This window comes from Vipera berus, assembly GCF_964194415.1.
Source record: "Vipera berus genome assembly, chromosome: 4".
Classification (NCBI taxonomy): Eukaryota; Metazoa; Chordata; class Lepidosauria; order Squamata; family Viperidae; genus Vipera; species Vipera berus.
In genome coordinates this window covers 100,133,213-100,155,814 of record NC_138206.1, presented here as the reverse complement: position 1 = coordinate 100,155,814, position 22,602 = coordinate 100,133,213, and the positions used below count along the sequence as shown (strand labels likewise).

Here is a 22,602-nt window from a genome sequence, read left to right as displayed (position 1 = left end):
GGAACAGCTCCTGTCTTCCTTCACAGGTTTTAATGTTAATTTTTCAACTTCTCTATCCCTCAGATCATCCACATGATCACAATCTATAATCAAATTGGTAATCATGAATGAGAACATTTCCTCTGTATGATGCAGATGGCCTTTCAAATTATCCACATACATGTTACTACAGCAGCTATTGAAGGAACAGATTGGCAGCTGCATCTTAACTTCTGGCAAGGACAATAAATAATAAGGCAATTAGGCCATAAACTCAGATATGTATAAATGTATATCATGTCTTTGACAACAATTCACCATGTCTTTGACAATATTTAAATAGTGAGCTTTTTTTTTAAAAAAATGAAAGCTTGATTAAAACTTGTCAGGGATGAGCAAAAGCATGTTGGGAGTAAGAGAGATGTAAAGCATTTAAGACAGGACCAACCTCCTGAGTTTACAGGAGTCATTTGACATGACAGATACTGGCAAGAAGAACATCAGTGACGAAAGAGTGATGTCCAACATCTGAAAAACTACTAAATAGACCAGGGGTAGGCAACCTTGGCTCTTTTATGACTCGTGGACTTCAACACCCAGAATTCCTGAGCTGGCTCAGGAATTCTGGGAGTTGAAGTCCACGAGTCATAAAAGAGCCAAGGTTGCCTACCCCTGGAATAGACTATAGATATATGATGGGTCAGTATTGTTCCAGTCAAACTCTGTACATGAAGTAGGAAAGCCAATAGTCCTTTGCCTAAAGCAGTAAAATATAGTACACCTCTGCTTTAGATAGGGCTAGTAGTTCAAATATAACAGAGCTTAAGAGATTCAAAATACCCAAATAATCACACAATACTTTTGTATTCAAAACTAGAACCACCTCAAAACTTCTAACTATTTCAAAAGTTCAAAAATTGAACTATTATTATTACAAGTAACTTGTTTAAGTTAATCTATTGTAAATAAACCCCAGAACTGGACTTCTTAAATAAGCTTAAAGTGACATTGATGCTTTGCAATTAGAACAGCCAAGATCTGTCTTGATTAAAACTGCAATAGATTTTAAAAGTGAAATACTGTGCTTACTTTAAATGCAGGTGAAAGGTAATTTTTCAGAAACCAAAATTTTACTGGTGTCTTTGTGTGGCGTAGAACTGAAAGCATCATAACTCTGGAAAACAATAATAATAATAAAACAAAAAATATTCAGTCATGTCTGCTTTGAGAGATTCACAGCACTCATGATGACTCGATCATGGGCAATATGTACACTATTTTACAGAGATTCAGCATGAGTCTGAAAGCTCGGAAGACTAAACCTTTGGTCCTAGTGACTGACCCAGATTGGATCCTGCTTAACTTTTTTTCAGCTAAGAATAAAATCAATGTAAGACTGTTTAATTATTCAAATCTTGCTTTAAGAACCCAACTAACTAGGTTCCCTATATTCAAATCTTCCACTTAAAGTATTTTTCATGAGTTTCATGGTTAAAATACATAGGAATATACACAGCCAGGCACTCTGGTATGACTCAACAACCCCTTCACCCAAATCCTTCAGATACCTTAAAAAGCGCTCATATAAATGGCCAGAAGCAACAGAAAATATATTCAATACATCAATTTTCTTCTCCAGATCTGCTTTCCAGGTTCGTCCTGTAAAACTTGAAAAATATTTTATTCAGTTTGTATTTAAGACATATAAAAGGGATCATCTTCCATTATTGAATCAAGAAAGGGGGGAAAGATCATATCAGAACTCAAAAAACACAAAGACTATTATAAGGTGCACAACTATATATTCTTTAGACCAAAACAGAGTCTCCAAAGATTTACTGTATCTAAGCTTCTATGCTGTTCTAATAAAACAACAATGATTTACAGTTATTGGAAATGAAGCAATATATATACCAAAATCAAATGCTAATTGAAAGCAATTCTCTGAAACTAACCCTTGCCAAAGTGTGGGATATTTTTCCCAAGAGAAGCTGTGTATCAGAACCTCAGTGGTTGAAAGAAATGCTGACTAGACCAGGTTAGACTAAAGTAGACTAGATTAGAATCATAGAGCTGGAAGGGATCTTGGAGGTCTTCCAGTCCAACCCCCTGCCCATGCAGGAGACCTTATTATATCCTGGATAAATGGATCTTTTCTTGAAAAATCTCCTGTGATGGAGCACCCACAGCTCTGGGAGGCAAGCTGTTCCAATTGATTAATTTTTCTTACTGTCGGGAAATTTTTCCTTAGTTTCAGACTGAGTCTCTCTTCAAAGATCCTCCACAGATTGCTTCTTTTCCTGCTCTCAGGTGCTTTGTAGAATAAGTCGACCCCTCTGTTTTCTGTCACAGACCCTCAAGTACTGGAAAACAGCTATCAGGTCACCCTAGTCCTTGTCTTCATTAGGCTAGATATGCCCTAGTTCCCTTAACTATTCATCATAGCCTCCAGACTCATCATCTTTGTTTCTCTTCTCTGTACTCCTAGGGTCTCGGCAAGGTTTTTGCATTGTGGTGACCAGAATTGGATGCACTAATCCAAGTAGAGACTCACTGGTGCAGTATAAAGTGGTACTCTCACTTCTTGTGATCTTGATGCTGTCCCTGTTATTGCACCCTAGTGCTGTACTGGCTTTTTTGACAGCTGCAGCACATACTTAAGCAATGGTCCACTACTAGGACACCTAGTTCCCTCTCATGGTTACTGCTGTTAAGCCAGGTACTGCCTATTCTATAACTGGGCATTTGTTTTTTTCCTGCTTCCCCATCACCACCATTATCATCATCATCCTATATCCACTACTTCCTAGAGAAGCCAGGGATCCTGCTTATTTTGGTTTCCCCAGTTTTATTGTTGTTGTTGTTAACTGCGAAGTCGTGTCCGACCCATCGCGACCCCATGGACAACGTTCCTCCAGGCCTTCCTGTCCTCTACCATCTTCTGGAGTCCATTTAAGCTCATGTCTACTGCTTCAGTGACTCCATCCAGCCACCTCATTCTCTGTCGTCCCCTTCTTCTCTTGCCCTCAATCTTTCCCAGCATTAGGCTCTTCTCCAGTGAGTCCTTCCTTCTCATTAGGTGGCCAAAGTATTTGAGTTTCAACTTCAGGATCTGGCCTTCTAAAGAGCAGTCAGGGTTTATCTCCTCTAGGACTGACTGGTTTGATCGCCTTGATGTCCAAGGCGATCCCCAGTTTAGCTAAACAAAATGAGAAAACTGAAAGAACCTCCATCATAGGACAAGATCGTTCTTTACCTGAAGAACGAGACTCCATCTAATAATATTACAGAGATAATAAACCAGAAATGCTCCTCACTGACTGAGATTCTTGGCTAGATCCAAGAAAAGTCCAACCAGTTTACCTGGTCATAGAATCTTCCTCCTCTTCTGTTGTTACTTCACTCAGGAGATCTTCATTTTCACTGTCAGGTTTTTTCTGTACCTACCCATCAAACCAAAAAATGTTTTCAGCACAGACAAAACAATCAGCAGATTTCCACTATAATCACATTAAATGTTGATTTAATTTATCAATCATCTAAGAATTTCAATCTTCGATTGCCAGCGTACATACTTGGATTCTGATGATTTTGCTTCTAAAACTATTTAATACTACAATAACTTCTTCTTGACTTCCAGAAGAATCTGTTCCTTCATGCCTAGAGAGGAAAAAAAGTAAGTTATCTGCAAATAAAAATTAGATATAATAATTAATTTATTTTAATTCCATTTATATCCCGCCCTTCTCCGAAGACTCAGGGCGGCTTTACAAACTTAGCAGTAGCCTTCATTCTATGTATATGCCTGCTTATTAGGGCTTTCACACACCCCAAGCGGCATTATTACAAAGTCAGCTTATTGCCCCCAACAATCTGGGTCCTCATTTTACCTACCTCGGAAGGATGGAAGGCTGAGTCAACCTTGAGCCTGGTGGGATGCGAACCTGCACTAATTGCAGGCAGATGGTGTTACTTAAGGAGGCATTAGCCCACTGCTCCACCAAGGCTCTTTCAAGATATAATAATTAAGTTTTTTGAATTATGGAACAGTTCGCTCAGCTGAGAATGAAAATCCCTGCTTTCCGGTATACTAGTTTAGGAATTTTCCATATTTATATCCTTTCAGAGAAGTTGTAGCAGAGGTTCGCATTTTGGGGGATCAGTGCAGGAAGGCAGAAATGTTCGAATGTTCAAATCAATTTAGGAAGCAAAGCCTAAGACCACCTACTTGGGGCAAACACACAAAAAATCTACATTTCAAAGGCAATGTTTTGCAGTTAAGACAATTTGATACAAAATCTATATTATCGGTATCTACAAGCCACATCCTTCTCAGTAAAGTCATTGCCTTCAGAATGAATCATCTTAAGATTTAGAATATTATTCTTAAAACACATTTTAAAAGGAAGTATCCGAGACTGAAGAATTCAGTGTGCTGAAGCCAACAAGATAATTTTAACAAAATAATAATAATTCCAGGATCTCTTGTAATTGCTGTTGATTTCATCTAATACATTCTATTTTATGCAGAGCAGTAATTTGCAGACAAATACTAATAAGGAGAGTTAGTTATTTTTCTGCCTGGTAGGTAATCCATATTGTGTGGATGATATACTGTATGCTCAAGTCTTATAATTCAATATAAGAAAGAAAAATATATTCTTGCTTACTGGGAGGAAATAGCATTGTCTGCATAGGCTTGATTTGTGCAATTCCTTCCTCCCTAACAATAAAAGGTAATTATCCTTCTTTATACTGAGAATATCAAAATCAAAATAAGCAGAAGTCAATTTGATACATGTCAATAGGTAAACTGAAGAAATCCCAGATATTAAAAAAATGAAATGATGTTATGGTTCCTAGCTAGTTACAGGTATTCCTTGATGATTTGTTTACTGACCATTCAAAGTCATTAATGGCACTGAAAAAGTGACACGACTTTTTTTCACACTTACGACTGTTGCAGCATCGCCATGGTCATGTGACTAAAATTCAGATACTTGTCAACTGATTCATATTTATGACAGCTGCAGTATGTCACAGGGTCACGTGATCCCCTTTTGTGATCTTCTGATCAGCAAAGTCAATGGGGTAGCCAGATTCACTGAACATCTGTGTTACTAACTTCACAACTGCAGTGATTTACTTAATAACTGTGGCAGGAAAAGTTGTACAATGGGGCAAAACCCACTTACCAACTGTCTCGCTTCTCGACAGAAATTTTGGGCTCAAATTGTGGTCAGAAGTCAAGGATTACCTGTATTATTATATAATGACGGTCGGCCAGCTACAGCACTCACAACCCCCTCCCTACTAAATGGTAGAAAAACACACAGCGAAGAAAATAATCACCAAGAAGCTTAGATTTAAGAAGACCATGAAGAAGAATTGAGAATGAGGCCCTGGGGCTCTGCAAATTATGTATGATTTAGCTGCCATTTTGGAATCTTTTCCTCATAAAAGAGCCACGTATGAGTAAATAAGTTGCAAATAAGGTCTTATGGGAGTGCATGTAATTTAGGATGATGACAAGGGTGATGATGATGATGACTAGAAAAGATCTGTACATAGGTAGTCCTCAACTTACAACCATTCAGTTACAATGGCACTAAAAACTTAAAACCATGTTTCATGCTTACAACCATTGTAGCGTACCTGAGGTTAGGTGATCAAAATTTGGACGCTTAGGAACTGGCTCACATTTATCACGGTTGCAGTGTCCTAGGGTCATGTGATCAGCTTTTGCAGCCTTCAGACAAGCAAAGTCAATAGGGAAGCCAGCTTCATTTAACAACTATGTTGCTAATTTAATACCTGCATATATATGTGTGTATGTATGTATGTATGTTTTTCCGGTCAGACCGGTTTGAAGCACCTTGGGTTTTGAACTTGCTATACTGCAGTTCTATTATTATGATTTCTTTTGCCTTGCAGATCCAACCTAGGAGCGTTAAGCAGGGCTCAAGTCGCTACTGCAATACATTGTGTATTCAAATCTTTTTGTCAGCAAAAAGACACACACACACACACACACACACACTGTACCAGATAACTATAAAATTACCTTCAAAACAAGCCAAATAACAGAGTAGCTTTAAAGAGAATCACCTAAATTTTGACTTAAGAACAAATTCTAGAAACCTAAGCCATGACAAGCAATTTTACACCACTCCCGTTTCAGCTTATCTTTTCCTTTACTTTAAAAAAGGTTCTCATTTTATTTAATGAACTTATATGGCCACCTATCTCCCATAGTGATCATAGTGATCATTTTATTGGTTCATAGCAACCAATAAAAACAAGAATAAAAATAGAACAATCCTTCCTGCCAGTTGCCAGACCAACTAGATTACTGACTCAAGCCCCATCCTAGCCCAATGCTTGGAGGCAGAGCCAGATTTTTATGGCCTTCCAGAAGGTTAAAAGGTTTATGTAATTTATTGGTGTAAGTTATATATTTGGGGTGAAGAGGAACAGGTTGTTTAACTGACTTGGGTGCTCCATTGCTGGAGCTTTTCAAGAAAAGATTGGACAATGATTTGTCCAAGATCATATCAGAACTCCTGCCTTGGGAAGGTGGATGGACTAAAAGACCTCCAAGGAGCCTTCCACTCCAATGAAATTCATTTATATTTACGTTTTGATTCTTAACTTTGCTATGAAGCTTGGCTGTGGGATACTCCAGAAGCTGCTAAAGTACAATTTGCTGTATTCCAGATTATCAGCCTTGCAGGCTGGACTGTTGGGAGTTGTCTCAGCCATGGCAGCTCCTGGCCAACTTGGCTTGCATTCTAGACTTGTCTTCAGATTAAATTGAAAACCTGCAGACTTCTCATGTTGCCTAACTCTATGTCCCAGCATTCTCCACCATTGGCCAAGTAACTACTATTAAGAGCCGTAGTACGGCTGTGTTAAATAATGAAATTCCTTCATGAAATGAAATGGTGAAACAGAAAATGGAGGACAAGGGTCATGTCTAAGTTAAGAACATTTAGCAAACCTCAGTAAAAGTAGAAGAAGCAGAGCAAATCAAATTAGTCCAAAATGCCAACTTTGATGTATCTCTGGAATCTGCAAAATGAACAGCACAATTTGCTGCTGTCTTCGAACTATTTCTCTTCACCCCCCTCTAGTTTATCTTCAAGTCAACATAAAATATGCTTTATATTTATAACTGTTAAGACTAAAATTATGTCTTACTGAAATATTTCATAAATTTCTTCAGATCTTCCTTCACGTAATCTCAAAATCCAAGACCCTGGGTTGGCTTTTAATTGAAAATATCCCTGCAAAGCAAGCAAGCAAACAAACAAACCAAACGTCTTAGTGGATTTAGGAACTTCATCCCAGAAATTAACTCCTCAAACACAGATGCCAAACAATTGGTGAAATCTACCCTTTCTGTTTGGATTTTGCATCTTAATTAAGACAAATACATGCACAAGCATTGTAGTATTCTTTTATATTTTAGTTGTTATATTTATACATTTTCTCTTTTATTTACCCAGCAATCTTGAGAAGGAAATTTCATTGACAAAAAAATGACTGGTCCATGACTGAGTGGGAGCTTGAACTTCTTCTCCTTGATCTAAATGGAATACTAACCACTAAGAAGAAATGATCTAAAATAGATTCTGACGCTGGATCTTGAATCAAAGGATCAAATCTTCTTCATTTCAGGTGAGAAAGTTTGAAAGATTTTTCCAGATACTAGAATTAACAGGCTGCTTTTCTTTTTACTAGAAGCTAAGATTGCTAAAATGTAAAGGATCTAGAAAAGAAATAAATTAATGTTGCTACTGTTATGTGTGAAATTGTGAGATCCAACCTGGAAATAAGGAGAAATTTTCTGTCAGTAAGACACAAAATGGAACAGCTTGCCTCCCGGACTTGAGGGTGCTCCATCACTAGAGATTTTCAAGAAAAGGTTGGACAATCGTTTGTCCGAGATGGTGTGAGGACTCCTGCTTCAGGCAAAAGATTGGACCAGAAGACCTCCAAGGTCCCTCTCAATCACATGAAATTCATTTGTATTAACACTTCGATTCTCAACTTATAAAGCTTGGGCATGTGGTATTCTAGAGGCAGCATTCAACCTGCAGATTGGGCTATTCGGAGTTGTCTCAGCCATGGCTTGGACTTAGAACTAAGCAAAGTTGAACTGAATGGGAAATATCCAGAGTAATCAGAACAATAATCTAGCCTGGGATATGAAAAGAATCCTATAAAAAATGGCAAACCAATTCTATTCTGCTACCGAGAAAGCATCATGTCTGTATCTATGAAGTTATCAGGAGGAGCCCAATTTGAAGAAGTTTGCATTGACTTTGGGGGAGTGTGTTCCCCTATTTTAATCACAAAAGACTGGAACTTTCCATTTCCATTTCTTAAACAGTTTTCTATACATTTAACCCCACTTCAGTCTGTGTAGAGGCCAACAATATAATTCACCACATGGACCAAAACATGGGAACTATGAATGCTTCATTGTAGACATGCACCACTTAAAATCAGCCATTCCATAGTCCTGAATTCCACCTTTTTGCAACAACTTTTCAAAAGGCTTTGAAGACCCTACCCAAGACTTTGGGGATAGGACTGTCATGTGATCCTGGGGCCACAAATTCTACATATGATTATATGGTAACACCATTCTAAGATATTCTGCTCAGGATATATTTAATGACATGATTAAAATGACATCATATCTTTTATTATAATATTATATTCTGATCTCACATAACTTATTAATCCAGATTACCAACTTCCCTAATTTATAAGTGGCATCTACACGCACAAGTCTTAAGCATTTAATGCCTCACTTTCAGTTTTCAATACCTGATGTTATTCCATAAATAATCCCTTTTTGGCAAGAAAAACTATAAGATTCAATCAATATAACAGACCATACCATTAATATTAGCAGACATATTAGATAAAAACAATGAGCATTTGGATAAATTACATACATATTCCCCTGCCTTATCCATTACTTACCAGGTTGGCCATCACAATGGTGTCAACTTTGAAAGGATTATTCCTTCTTCCAAGGGTGAATTGCAATCCCCGAGGTGGCTTCCTATTGCTCACATCATAGCAATGTCCTTCCAGCAACAAATATTCTAATTCATACTCAGCTGAAACCACCCCTTCTACCTGTGAAAATGGATTTTTTTAAAAAGACACATATGAATAGTAGGCAGTATTGGACATACTGTGGCCATACACAGAGTGCTTACACTTGCTAGAGCAGGGGTAGGCAACCATGCTGGCTCAGGAATTCTGGGAGTTGAAGTCCACGAGTCATAAAAGAGCCAAGGTTGCCTACCCCTGTGCTAGAGCCACAAATGTATTACTGTTGCTTAGTGCTTATACAATCTGTCTAATAAAGGATCTATGGCTGGATGTTTTCTTGTACATCTGAAATTAAGTACCAGAGACATTTATCTCATTTTGAACAACTCTTGGAGAGAAGAAAATGTATCCTCCTCAATAATTTTGTTATTTTTTAAAGCTGTAATTTCACGTCTGTTCCAAAAGCCATAAATTTCCTCACTCAGTAAAAATAGCAATTGCCACAGTAAATGAGAAATGTTGGTCTTTAAAGGGGAGGTAGAACTACTGAGGAGAATCAGGGTTGGTATGGGCAATGATTGTGGTTCCTGATCAATGAATCAGGGAATGTAGGACCAATGTTGGTGGCAATGAAGTAGTTTAAAATTTTCTGAGGTTTCTGAACAAGGACCATAGAGGCTATTTCCCTCAAGGATTCATTGCCACCAAATTATGACAAAAAGAATGCTGCCTGCTGTACTTTAGCTTTCTATAGTACTGAGACTGAGTGAGGAACATCATCTGAAATCTGGATGTCACGAGACTGCTTGTATCAAATTGTTTCAGCACAGTAGGTGCACTAAGGGTCCCCTCCATTCAACATTGTCCTCTTGGTTTTATCTAGGAAGTGTGCCTTCTCTGTGGCATTCCCACCCACACCCATCCCTGAGATAAGGGGGCACTTCTGGAGTTCTGGAAAGCTTTGAAAATCTACTTTTGGTCTGAGGCCTGGGTTGAGGTTTATGGCTTGTTGAAGGCTTCTGTTTTGCATTGTTGGTTTTATTGCTTATCAGATCATTTAAGTTTGGGCTGTCTGACTGATTTTATCCTTTTTCTAGTCCTATAAGCTGCCAAAAGTTCACTGGAGTTGGGTAGTCAATAAATTTATACAAACAAATAAATAAACTTCAGATTCTATTCATATCTCCTGGTATTTGGCAAATGAAGTTGTTGTCAAAGTTGCGAGCACCACTTTAAATAAATGTAGCTAAAGTAACGGGATAACTATTCTTCAAACATTATGCATTCTCTGTGCCTGGAATGAGTTTTTAAGAAAAATACAAGCCTAAAGTATCTGAAAAGTGAATTTTTTTTAAAAAAAATTGGCTATTGCAACTTTTTGTACAATATGTTTTAAGAACTAGTACTCACATCTTTTAAATGAATGTTGTCGAGGTCATAAGAACTGTTCACTGCTTCAACCAACCAACTTTCTGGAATTGCCATGTTTAGTGTCAGAAGAAGAGACTCTGGAATTTCAAGGAAGGTTGCTCCAGATGAAAGAGGAAATAAATTATTGGACCCAACAGAAAGTTCTGGTTCCATAACTAAACGATAAAAGCTATAACCAAGGCAAAAATATAACTATTAAGAAGGTAAGGCAAAGCATAGAGCATTTTAGAGGGTTGCACGACAATTTGTAAAAGCCTCAGAATGTTCTACTTCTATTTCATACAAATAGTATTGTTTGGCAATTGTGTAATATTTTATCTATAAGTTCAAGGAACTTGAATGGGCTTTTTCTGTGCTCTTATTTTTAATTTCTAATGCTTTATCTTTCTAATCTGGGTCCAATTACTGTGTTAACCTTTGACAAAGACAGTTTCTTCACTGTCAATCCAGGTCATAAAACTTTGGGGGAAGTAATATATCCAGTTCAGGATACAACATTTGTCAGGAAAATGGATGTGCCTTCCTATATGGAATACAATGTACAGCACTGGTGTGAAGCTTGTTTTTTTTAAAGAGTGCAGCTTCTCTACATAAAAGGTTCAGGTAAAGGCAAGTTAATGTTGATGGCTTAGTCATAGAAAAAAAATGGGAAGACCAAATATTTAAGGGGAGGAAAAGAAACTGAGGATTTTGAGAAGAGACCTGCTTCTAAATATAAATCATATTAGTGAAATGACCTCTAGATAAAGATGTTGGAGACAATGAAAATGTGGTTATGTTTCATGAGCCCTATTATCATACATGAAACCATTTCTCCAATAAAAACCATCTCTGAAAGTACTCTCACTTTTTTGGGTCCATTTTGGTAATAAACTTCTTCAGGTTACTTGCCTTTTCAAGGGTGTTTCTGATAGGTTTGATCTACAGTTCATGAACAGCCTCAGCTTCATGTTGACAACCTGACCAAGCACCTAATGAAAACAATCCCCATATTAAAGTCTTGCAAATTTTTCCAATTTTCTATTTCTACCCTTTTAATTTACATTAAGTTCTTCAAATTATAAACACATACAGGTGATCCTCAACTTACAACAGTTCATTTAATGACCATTCAAAGTTACAACGGCACTGAAAAAAGTGACTTATGACCATTTTCACACTTAAGCCCATGGTAGCATTCCCAGGGTCATGTGATCAAAATTCAGACACTTGCAACTGATTCATATTTATTACACCTGCTGTGCCCCACTTTATGCGACCTTCTGACAAGCAAAGTCAATGGGGAAGCCAGATTCATTTAATAACTGTGTTACTAACTTAATAGCTGCAGTGATTCACTTAACTCTGGAAAAGAAAGGTCATAAAATGGGGCAAAACTCACTTAACAAATATTGCACTTAGCAACAGAAGTTTTGGGCTCAATTGTGTCATAATTTGCAAATTTACATGTTTCTACTTTCCCTTCTATCCTATTCATATTTACAATTTAATAATCAACTTTATCTAGGAAGTCTTAGTAGAAAGAATCCTTAGTATCCCTTTAATGATGTTAGTGTGAGAAATGATAGCTTTATTATGAAGCACTATCTGATCATAGGAAAATGAACCAAATAGAAAAGGCTAACACACCTTTTGGCTAGAAGGCAAGGATCCTGTGTGAATCTGTTTTTTTTTGCTTTGCAGTTTATTATTCCCAGCATAGTGTTATTTTGTATTGTGCTGTTTGTATATTGATTATTTTAACTCTTTACAAACTGCCTAAAGTGACTTGACCAGTGAACAGTCTTAGAAATCAAACGAATATGCAACAGCTAGCACAATGCAGCAAAATAAATAAAGGCAACTTGGTTTCTCTTTTTAATACTAGAAACAGACCTAGAAGATTCTTCTTCTGATGAAGAGAAAGTTTCTTCATGGTTAAGTCCAATTACCATTTTTGGTCCCTGGAGATAGAGCTTTTGCTTGTAACATCAGTTTTTGTATATGACTCACCATTCAAGCTGTATCAAATCAACTTTAAGGGCTGCTGGTGGTTGGTTGTTTTGGGTCAAGATTGTCTTACACCTGAACCTACAAGATTCATGTTCAGAAATTGCTCTGTTCAATCTCAAGACACGTTGTAACACCTATGGACTAGCTGTATCATTGGCTCATGGGACAGAATATCTGGGTGTTGCAGAAGTGCCACAGACGTTGCTCTCTTATCTCCACTATGAGATCCACAGCCTTCTGAAGCTAAAATGGGGCAATCGGTCAATTGTGCATTTAGCTGCTACTTTGTACACCACCATGAAGAGGACGGAAAAAAGCAGAAATGCATTCAGTTGCCACCATGGCATTGGCCATCTCTTATTCTGTTGTCTTAAAATTAAAAGAAGTGCCTTGTTTATTGTTCACTATAACAGATGCATTGGATAAAGGCCCTATTCTGCTACTGTCAGATATTGTCAGCATAGCTAGTCTGCTATGAAACTGAGTTGTGTCATTATGTTTTGCTGATATGGATTTGCAGGTCATTAAACGTTTGCTGATGTGGATCTGAAGGCCCTGTGATCAATATCTTCTCAAGTGATTCTAGTGTCTTTCCAAAAGGTGAATAAAGTGGAACTTTTCTGGAGGGCCACCAAGTTATAATTTGCTGTCATGTTGTCGCCAAGATCATCATCTGATTGGCTTATGTGCCATCAAACCCTTAGTGACCACATAGACCGACTTTCTCCAGGAATGACCTGTCTCCAATCTGGCTCTTCGTGTAAAAGCAGGAATCTCTGTCACTGTAGTTACATCCATCAACTGGCTATCAGTAATTCTTTTCTTCTTTTAGTCCATCATTGCCAAAGAATTAGATCGTTCCATTACATCCAAAATATGAGCCTTGTCATTTCTGCCATAAATGAGAACTATGGATTGAAAATCTACGCTCCACTTGCTTGTTTTACTGGTTATCCATGGTATTCTCAGGAGTCTTCTTCAACACCAGCATTCAAACTTCCAGTGTTGTTTCTATCCTGCTCCTTCACGCTTAAAGCTGGTTGATGAAACTGTTGTTATTAGTTCATTCTTTATATTTAATTTTACTCTCATTTTAAAAATTCTGATTACTGAGGATACCAAAGTGACCCCCATAAATTTAAACATGGATCTCTCATCCTACCATGCATACAACTCAAAGTAAATAATTACCATTTCAAGGAAGATCTTAAATAAAGCAGTTACACTGTATGGAAAACAATGTTAAATTGGCTTAAGGTTACCACAATTCACAAGACAACAGTATGCTCTTACAATCAACAAATGTGATAACTTCTGGGCTTCTCTTGTTAGTGGATCAACAACACCAACTACATCAAAGTAGGGTTCACTTTGCTCTGGATTTATCTTCAGTATGCTATGTAGGGAAGGCAATGGAGAAACGTTAAGCATTGAACCAAAAAATTCTTAAAGGCATGTATGACTTGAAGATGTAATGTTCATAAGAAATATACTATATTATCCTTTTGCAATTAGAAGCTATTTAATAAAGCATGTTGATTCAACAAATGGATGCATTTCATTGAATATGTCTTCAAACTAGTGAAGCAGTTCTAATGAAGAACTGTTCCACTAGAAAAGCAGCTGCTGTGTAATAGTTTATGCCACTTATTCTGAGAAACAAAAAGCATGCATTGAAAGCAATTTTCCCTAGAGAGGAAGTGAACAGTGCTTCAGACCTATTGTGAGCACCCCGCTTCTACCTATTCCCCAATCCTTCAATTATAGCACCTTTTGGTTCTTTGGTTTATGGCCTTCAATTTTAATCTTGATGATCTGGCAATGACAGAAATGATAGATCAATGATCTGGAGAACATGCTCAGTCTTAAGCTCAGGTTTGGGATAGACTAAAAGGTAAGATTTTATCTTAGTCTGATAACCTTTGACAAAGGTTGTTACTCTGGTGAAGCTCCCCTCATTCTTATTGATAAGACACCAAATCACTCCAGTTCTTCTGAACAATTTCAAGTGTCCAATGCCTCCTACTCATTCTTATATTTTGGCAAACTTGAGAACTTGTCCTAGCTGGCTGATACTTCCCCCCCTTTGTATTTTTGGAGAATCTAAGAACTGACCCTCAAAAATAAACTTTGTAAATAAATATAGTGATACAAGGAGATTTCAAGAATATTCATTTTAAATGCTGAGCACTGTTTAGCTTCTTAGACAACTTGTTTTTAACAAATGGCTAATGAGAGAAAAAATTTCTTGGTGACAGTTTTTCAATCGTAGAGTAACCTCCATATCTTATTCTTTGGAACTGGACCTTTAGGAAAGCAGATTGATTTTTCCTACATAAGTAGTTACATATACACATTCCAGGCTTCTTGAAATAAATTTATCTTAATTGACCTTTCTTTGATTATACTCTTTTTGTATGTGTAAATATGTTTAGTATTTAAATATTTTGTCACTTGCCAGCCTTTTTCAATGAATGTCTCTTTGAAAAGTGGAAATTACCCAAATAAAGTTAATTTTGTTTTTTTTAATGGTAATAGCAGTGCAGCAATAAATATTGCAAACAGAATAGATGGCTAATTATCTGGCCATGATTCATACAACTGAATTATCATGGGGGGGAAAAAAGGAACAACTATTTTTACCTATGTTGGTCTTTGAAAAATTCAACATCTTGGCGATCATCAGTTATTGGCAAAGAAGAAAGGAGGGCATTCACTTTCATCACTAAATTACTGCCACTACAGAAAAGAGAAAAGAACTGGATATAACAGGAATAGAAGAATCTCCTAAAATAATGCCATTAAATATCCAAAAGCAACACCACCACAATCTGTAAGGCTTCCAAAGAAGACTGGCAATGCTGAATGTTCTTAGTGTTCCTTGCACAATAATATGTGGGAAATTAAAGAACAAAAATATGTTTTTGAGAGCTTTTCATAACAATGGTCTTTTTAAATCCATCTCAGGTAGCAGGAAGGTCCAACAAGGCACAGAAAAGGAGAATCCTTTTTTTTTCTAAGCCCATCACAGTGGTCATCCTTGGTCTTTTAGAATCCATCTCAGTCTTACATTTGTGCTCCAGCAAAAACTAACCTCAGCTGCTGAGGTCATCAAAAACTACCAAATTATCAAAATCAACTTTTACCTTTTACATTTATGTAACTATAAAGCCTAGTATTATGAGATGATTTTCTCTAGTGCTATCAAGTCTGGATGATAGACGGAGTCAATGACTACATTCATACTCTATACTTTTGTAATTAGCTGATCTATATCTATATCTATATTAATTTAGACATTTTTAAGCTGCCCAATTCTAAACTCTGGGTGGCAAACATTAAAAACATTTTTTTACTATTAATTTATTATTAAATTTATACGCTGCCTATCTCACGGTTCGAGTAGTGACAGGATAATGTGAAAATCATATAATACAACAAAAACAATAGAACCAAAAGTAATAAAAGAGTCGGCTGTGAACTGACTACAATGTCTTCCAGACCCAGACCACACCCAGCTAAATTCAGTGTCTCTTTTAAACGGCAAAACATCTGCAAAACGTGCTTCACTATAAAACCTTCCACAATAAAAATTACCGTTTATGATCAATCCCCATTTCCTTGACAAGGCTTTTAATCTTTGCAGCTGCTGTATTCAGAGTTATTGACTCTAACAAATCGAAGTCTTTGGCATTTAATTCATCTTCTTTTAAAGGGCCTAATATCTACAGAACAGAAGTTGACATAATTCAATGTTAGGAGAAGAATACAATACTCTGGTTTGTAAGCATCCTGATTTATGCTCAGAAAGTGACTGAGAAATGAAGCTAGCACAAAACATTCTCTGCTATAAGCATTGTCATACATTTTGTAATAACTGAAATTTGCCAACAGTTTTTAACAATCAGGGGTAAAATATATAATAGCATTCTGAACCTGGTGGGTTCAGGATGTGGGCAAAAGTGTTTGTCCTACTGAAAAGTAGAAGGAAGGTCCAACAAGGCATAGAAAAGAAAAATCCATTTTTCTTTCTAAGAATTCATAGAACATACAATAATAGGGATGTAAGGGACCTTGGAGGTCTTGTAGTCCAACCCCCTGCTCAAGCAGAAGACCCTGTACTATTCCAGACAAATGGCTGTCCAGTCTCTTCTTGAAAACCTCTAGTGTGATGGAGCACCCACAACTTCCAGAGATAAACCATTCTACTGATTAATTGTTCTCAATGACCGGAAATTTCTCCTTAGTTCTAAGTTGGCTCTCTCTTTAATGACCCCATTACTTTTTGTTCTGCCCTCAAGTGCTTTGGAGAATAGGAGAATATAGGAATGAGCCTTCCGTTCTGAAAGTCTAGAGGAGAAAAATGCTGGATCATCTTTCTCAATCAAAGGAGGAAACTCTTTCAAAGGACCAAAAGTATCATCCTGGAATGCCTGGGGAACTCTGAACTGGAAATACATTTACTTTCTTCTTTCTCACTAAACAGAGCATGCCAATACACTGGCATTCCATAAAATAAAACAAAGCAACTCAATAATAAAATGCCATCTCCCCATTCTTTACTTACCCTGCCATTACTAATAACAGCCATTTCTCCCGGAAGCAATTTAAGAACTTCCTGACAAAATGCTTGATGAGTCTGAATCATATCAACCCCCAGTGTATTGTATTTCTTCTCAAGAGCATCAGCATCCATGGCCTGGAATATAAAGTATAAAAGTACAGTCCTAATTAGAAAACTACATAAGCATGTTTAAAACTTTTCTCTACTGAGAATTTAGATAAACAATCCAGTTGTGTAACTGATGCTATGCTTCAAAGTAAGTAAGAGTCTTCTGGAATCTGTTATACAGTAATTCTTTCTTTAAAATAAAAGTGTATACATAGCTTCAAGAACCAAGCACTTTTAAGGTATTTGTTTTGAAAAGTAACTTTTTTAGATATTCAGAAAAGCAGAAAAATTATTGGTTACTGTTTCTATTATACTGTAACCACCTGCTCCCAAATTATTCTATTTAAATTATTCTCTGTATTTCTACTCCGCCAAATGTTCAGCACAGCTAAGAAAATTTTAAAACATTCCAGAAACAATTAACTACTAAAAGTTTAGAAAACAGATGAAGTGTTACAGTTTTTGTAAATGCCAGCAGTGAGGGGCATACATCAATCCCGGGAGAATATATTTGTATAATTTTGGAACAATGTAGAAGAAAGCCCTATATCTTGAAATGACACACTATTTATTTATTTGTTACATATATATTCTGCCTTTCTTCCAGGAACAACCCCTTCCTCTCAGGTGGGTTGGACTGAGATGCAGTGACTGGCCTAGATTCACCACTTGAGTATCTATGTCTAAGAATGGACCTGAACCTTGATATCCCACATTCTTAGTCCAACATCTTAACCCAGGGGTCTTCAAACCTGGCCCTTTTATGACTTGTGGACTTCAACTCCCAGAATTCCTCAACTAGGCATGCTGGCTGAGGAATTCTAGGAGTTGAAATCCACAAGTCATAAAAGGGCCAAGTGTGAAGACCCTTGCCTTAACCATTACTTTGCACTGGCTGATGCAATATATATAGAACTCTATTGGGTGATAATTTGATGAACTGCCACCAAACACACATAGGACACCTATCTGTATGTACAAGAACATCCTGTAGTTGCAACATGACTACAATAGTACATAAACATATTATAGAAATAGGTTGATATATCTTTTAAAAATAAATGATATTAAAATCAAAAATTTCAAAATTCAATGACATTAATAGAAACTGTTATATATGCGCTGCCAAAACTCAGCTAAGTGCATAATTAGGAAACTACTAACCGGGGAAAAAAACTTTTTAATTTTAGTTCCTTCAGCAAGGGCCTTTGCTGTCTCCTCCTTAAGAATCCGACCAAGAAAGTTTTTCAAATGAACATTTTTCTGGGTTAAAAAAGCTGCCATGATTGCTCTTGCAATAATAGTGCTGTCTTCTGTTATTTTTGAAGTAGGATTATTCACAATCCCAAGCCGAATATGACTGCTGGTTTTCTGTAAAATAAAGGTAGGTTACAAACTATGTCAAAAACTACAACCAGAGCCTGGGAGCAGTATTTAGTTTTCTTGAGATTCAGAAAAGCTGAGAAGAGAATACAGTCTAGCATGCCAAGTTTAAAAAGCAATGTTTACTTTGTAAGAACCAGATACAGTAAATAGATACTTATTTTAAAGAGTTTGTCTCCTGCCTATCCTTCAGAGTTCTAGGTGACATCCATCAGCAATAAAAGCACAGAAAAAGCAGAAATTGCAGCCCATATTCTGAATATCAACACCAAGATGTACAGCTCAGGGCAGGAATCTTATTATTTCTACAATTTATATCTTTCACTATCATAAAGGAAATTTTTGCTCTAACATTTTCTTATAAAGTAAATGTGTAATGTGCAATCCTCTGTCCTCTTTGTTTCAATTACACAGAATTCTCTTTAACTTCTTAAACAAAATTTTCTATGGGCAAAATTTCTCTTTTTGAGTATTACAAATGCATAATTACTATCATGTGTAATGTTTTTATGTAGTAACTAAACTTTTCACAAATTTCTTTTGTTCTGTAAAACTTTATTTTGAGGAAAGGACACAGCTTTAGCTGCAATCATTTTCTGGCACGTTATCTACCATTTGTATTTCTTCTCCAAAATTGACTGAGGAAAATTATTTATATGATGTAGGTACAAGAATTGTGAAGAACTGACCAAGTGTTTCAGTGCAGTAGAAAGCAATTGCCTTCCATCTGACTTGTCATAATCAGCCACAATCCATATGGATACTGGATAGATTAAAGCATCATCTGAAAAAAAACACACGCAAGAATTTCTACTGTTCAATATGTGATCAAAATGGAAAATGTATCAGCAAAATAAAGTGTACATTATTTTAAGAATAGACAGAAGGTTAATCAAGAATTGTTGGTAGACCTCCAAGTGATCCACAATATTTTTACAATACTGAATAATGAATCCCTGAATGTGACTTTAGAGATGTACAGTATTTGGATCCCAAGCACAGAATTCTGTTTTGTTTTTTTTTTTGCTAAATTGCAAAGATAGGCAACTGTTTTTTTAAAAAAAATTGTAGCTGAGGACTTTGCCCCCCCGCCCCATTCTTTTTCAGTTTTATAGTATACATGGGCATATTGAGTATCCCTGCCAACACACAATCTCCAAAAATAAAAGCAAAATAGAAAATTACATTGATTGTATTCCATTAGCAACTGACAAAGTAATAATTATAAAATGTTGTTTTAAAGTCATAATATATGCAAGATTTAACACAAACATACTTTTTATGAAAGCTGAGGATTCCTTATAAATGTCATCCAGATAGATTAGATAGATAGATAGATAGATAGATAGATAGATAGATAGATAGATAGATAGATAGGTAGGTAGGTAGGTAGGTAGGTAGGTAGGTAGGTAGGTAGGTAGGTAGGTAGGTAGATAGATAGATAGATAGATAGATAGATAGATAGATAGATAGATAGATAGATAGATAGATAGATAGATAGATGATAGATAGATAGATAGATAGATGTAAAGGTAAAGGTTCCCCCGCACATGCGTGCTAGTCGTTTCCAACTCTAGGGGCCGGTGCTCATCTCCGTTTCAAAGCCGAAGAGCCAGCGTTTGTCCGAGGACGTCTCCGTGGTCATGTGGCCGGCATGACTAGACGCCAAAGGTGCACGGAACGCTGTTACCTTCCCACCGTAGTGGTCCCTATTTTTCTACTTGCATTTTTATGTGCTTTCAAACTGCTAGGTTGTTTTTTTCATAAAATGTATTTACTGACATTTAAACTCCTTGAAAAGCCTTGTAGGTGACATTCTTTATGAGAGAGGACTTAGAAATTCAGGTTCTCTTATAGATTTCAAGAACCTGACCCTTGAAGAGCTTTTACAACAACCCAGAGTCAGAAACTTAATTAATTACAAGTGAAACTCTCAAAGTAGAGGTGTTGCATTAGGCCAGGGGTATCAAACTGCCGGCCTGTGGAATGGATGCGTCACACGGAAGCCGCACCCACCCCATTGCCAGCAATGGCAAAACCGTCCCGATACGTTGCGCGACGTCTTGTGATGTCGCGAGTTTGACATGTCTGCATTAGTCAAATCAAAATCAAACCTATAGATAAGATAACCTTTATTGTCATTTTTTTTACTGTGGGCACAACGGCATACATCAAAAATGAAATTTAGTTGCCTGCATTTAAATTCTGGCATTCTAGACCAGCTGTGCCTTCTGAATGGTCTTCAAGGGCACGGAATGGGACAACTTGGTGTGGCCAACTCTCCATAGCCAACTCACCATGGGCAACTCAATGCAGGACAACTTGCCACAGGACAAGAGTTACATTAATATCGATGAAATGGTAGAATAGAATCAAAGGATGCAAAAGGAGGAACAAAATGAAATGTGAATGACAAAAATTAAAATATTTTTAAAATTATTTTAAATACTTAAATTAAATTGTTGTTCTGCAGCAAGTTGTCCCGTGGTGAGTTGGCCATGGGGAGTTGCTCCATAGTAAGTTGGCTGTGGTGAGTTGGCTGCGATGAATTGGCCATGTCAAGTTGTCCTAGACCAGGGGTAGGCAACCTCGGCTCTTTTATGTCTCATCGACTTCAACTCCCAGGATTCCTGAGTCAGTCCTGGGAGTTGAAGTCGATGAGTCATAAAAGAGCCGAGGTTGCCTACCCCTGTCCTAGACCCCCAAGGGCACCATGTAGAGGGCATTAAAATAACCCAAATGGAAGTTGATTAACACGAATAGTAGTAGTGAGAAGTGCCTTCTGCCCAGAAAAGGTTCTAACTGGCACACCAGATGAATTTGTGCATAGGCATTCCTGACCATAGCCGGGATCTGCTGTTCAAGAGCCTCAAATTATGATCCAGTTCAATATGGAAAAGCAATATACCATTCATGATCAGAAATACAATTTTCCTGGAATGAGATGGGTTCTGAACCTACAATCACTTTGGTTCTCTGGGATTAAGCCTAAATTTGTTCCTCTTCATCCAGATTCTAACAACCTTGAGGACTGCAACAATACCTTGATGGCATGTCCTGTTCAGTCTGGGGATGAGATGTATAACTAGTTCTCAGCAACTTAATGATACCCAATCCTTTGTTGATGCATGAACTTCCTCAGTGGTTTCATGTAAGTATCAACCATTCTGGGTTATGGTGTTACTATCAGTATGTGTACAGAATCAGTAATAAGATTAAATGTAATAAAGATTACCTTGCTTTGTAACATAATTCATGTTTTCAGAAATAACAAATGTTTTATCTTGAGAGTCCAAGAAGAAAAAGGTTGAGTAGTCATTTACATCTATAGGAACTGCAAAAAATTCAAGATGTGGCATAACGTCAAGCACGATATCAAAATGAATTCCCCACAAATAAACAAGAGAGAAGAAACAAAGCATTCAGTTTACCTGACGGGGATTCAAAATTCAAATATCTTTTTTCATCACCAAGAATTATTTCATTTATATGAGAAACTACATTCTGTTGCTCCATGATGAAATCAACTGCATCTTTATGATCATTTAGCAAGCCCTGTAATCAGAATAAGAGTTTAATTTCCACAGCATTAACAGTTTTAAATATAGCTTCCTCTTAACTTGAGATCAGGGTATGCAACCTCTGCTGGGTGAATGGGTATCTTAGCTGAGCTTGATTTTACCAAGCCATCTGGTACCATAACTAAGCATTACCTCCCTTCCAGCACAAACATGTAGAGAAGGCCTGGAAAACTTGGGATTTCAAGACACTTTTTTTAACCTTCCGAAAACAGAAAGAAAACCATTCTGCATGATAACCCATAGTTTATAGTTTAAAGTAATGTGTGATCTGAGACAGCTATGAGGAATTCAGCAAATATGATAGAGCAAGCTACAGCTTAGTGATTCATGAGAAATGGGTTTCACGTCTGACTTAAATATGAAGCACAGAATTGAACACTTTCTCCTCTTTCACTACCTTAAATAGAACATTTTAAACATCTATTTCTAAAGGGTGCAATGGCTCCATTCCTTTTAAAATATAACAAGCACATAATTACATTCTAAGAT

At 36.9% G+C, this 22,602-nt stretch overlaps 1 protein-coding gene across 3 annotated transcripts in view; it reads right to left on the bottom strand.

The window, feature by feature from the left end:
• The window catches only part of UGGT2 (UDP-glucose glycoprotein glucosyltransferase 2), an 88,423-nt gene that overhangs the window by 11,960 nt on the left and 53,861 nt on the right, over positions 1-22,602 (bottom strand). For 2 of the 3 annotated variants that reach the window (XM_081326764.1, XM_081326763.1), the window contains exons 18-33: positions 21,964-22,087; positions 21,768-21,866; positions 19,222-19,316; positions 18,314-18,520; positions 17,045-17,176; positions 16,075-16,202; positions 15,121-15,216; positions 13,771-13,873; positions 11,377-11,456; positions 10,465-10,654; positions 8,977-9,135; positions 7,180-7,265; positions 3,555-3,639; positions 3,343-3,422; positions 1,548-1,646; positions 1,069-1,153 (exon numbers count right to left, since the gene is read on the bottom strand). In XM_081326764.1, the coding sequence (XP_081182890.1) occupies positions 1,069-1,153; positions 1,548-1,646; positions 3,343-3,422; positions 3,555-3,639; positions 7,180-7,265; positions 8,977-9,135; positions 10,465-10,654; positions 11,377-11,456; positions 13,771-13,873; positions 15,121-15,216; positions 16,075-16,202; positions 17,045-17,176; positions 18,314-18,520; positions 19,222-19,316; positions 21,768-21,866; positions 21,964-22,087 (1,848 nt within the window). The remainder of the gene's footprint in view (positions 1-1,068; positions 1,154-1,547; positions 1,647-3,342; positions 3,423-3,554; positions 3,640-7,179; positions 7,266-8,976; positions 9,136-10,464; positions 10,655-11,376; positions 11,457-13,770; positions 13,874-15,120; positions 15,217-16,074; positions 16,203-17,044; positions 17,177-18,313; positions 18,521-19,221; positions 19,317-21,767; positions 21,867-21,963; positions 22,088-22,602) is intronic. The other variant, XR_014026302.1, reaches the window with a different exon arrangement.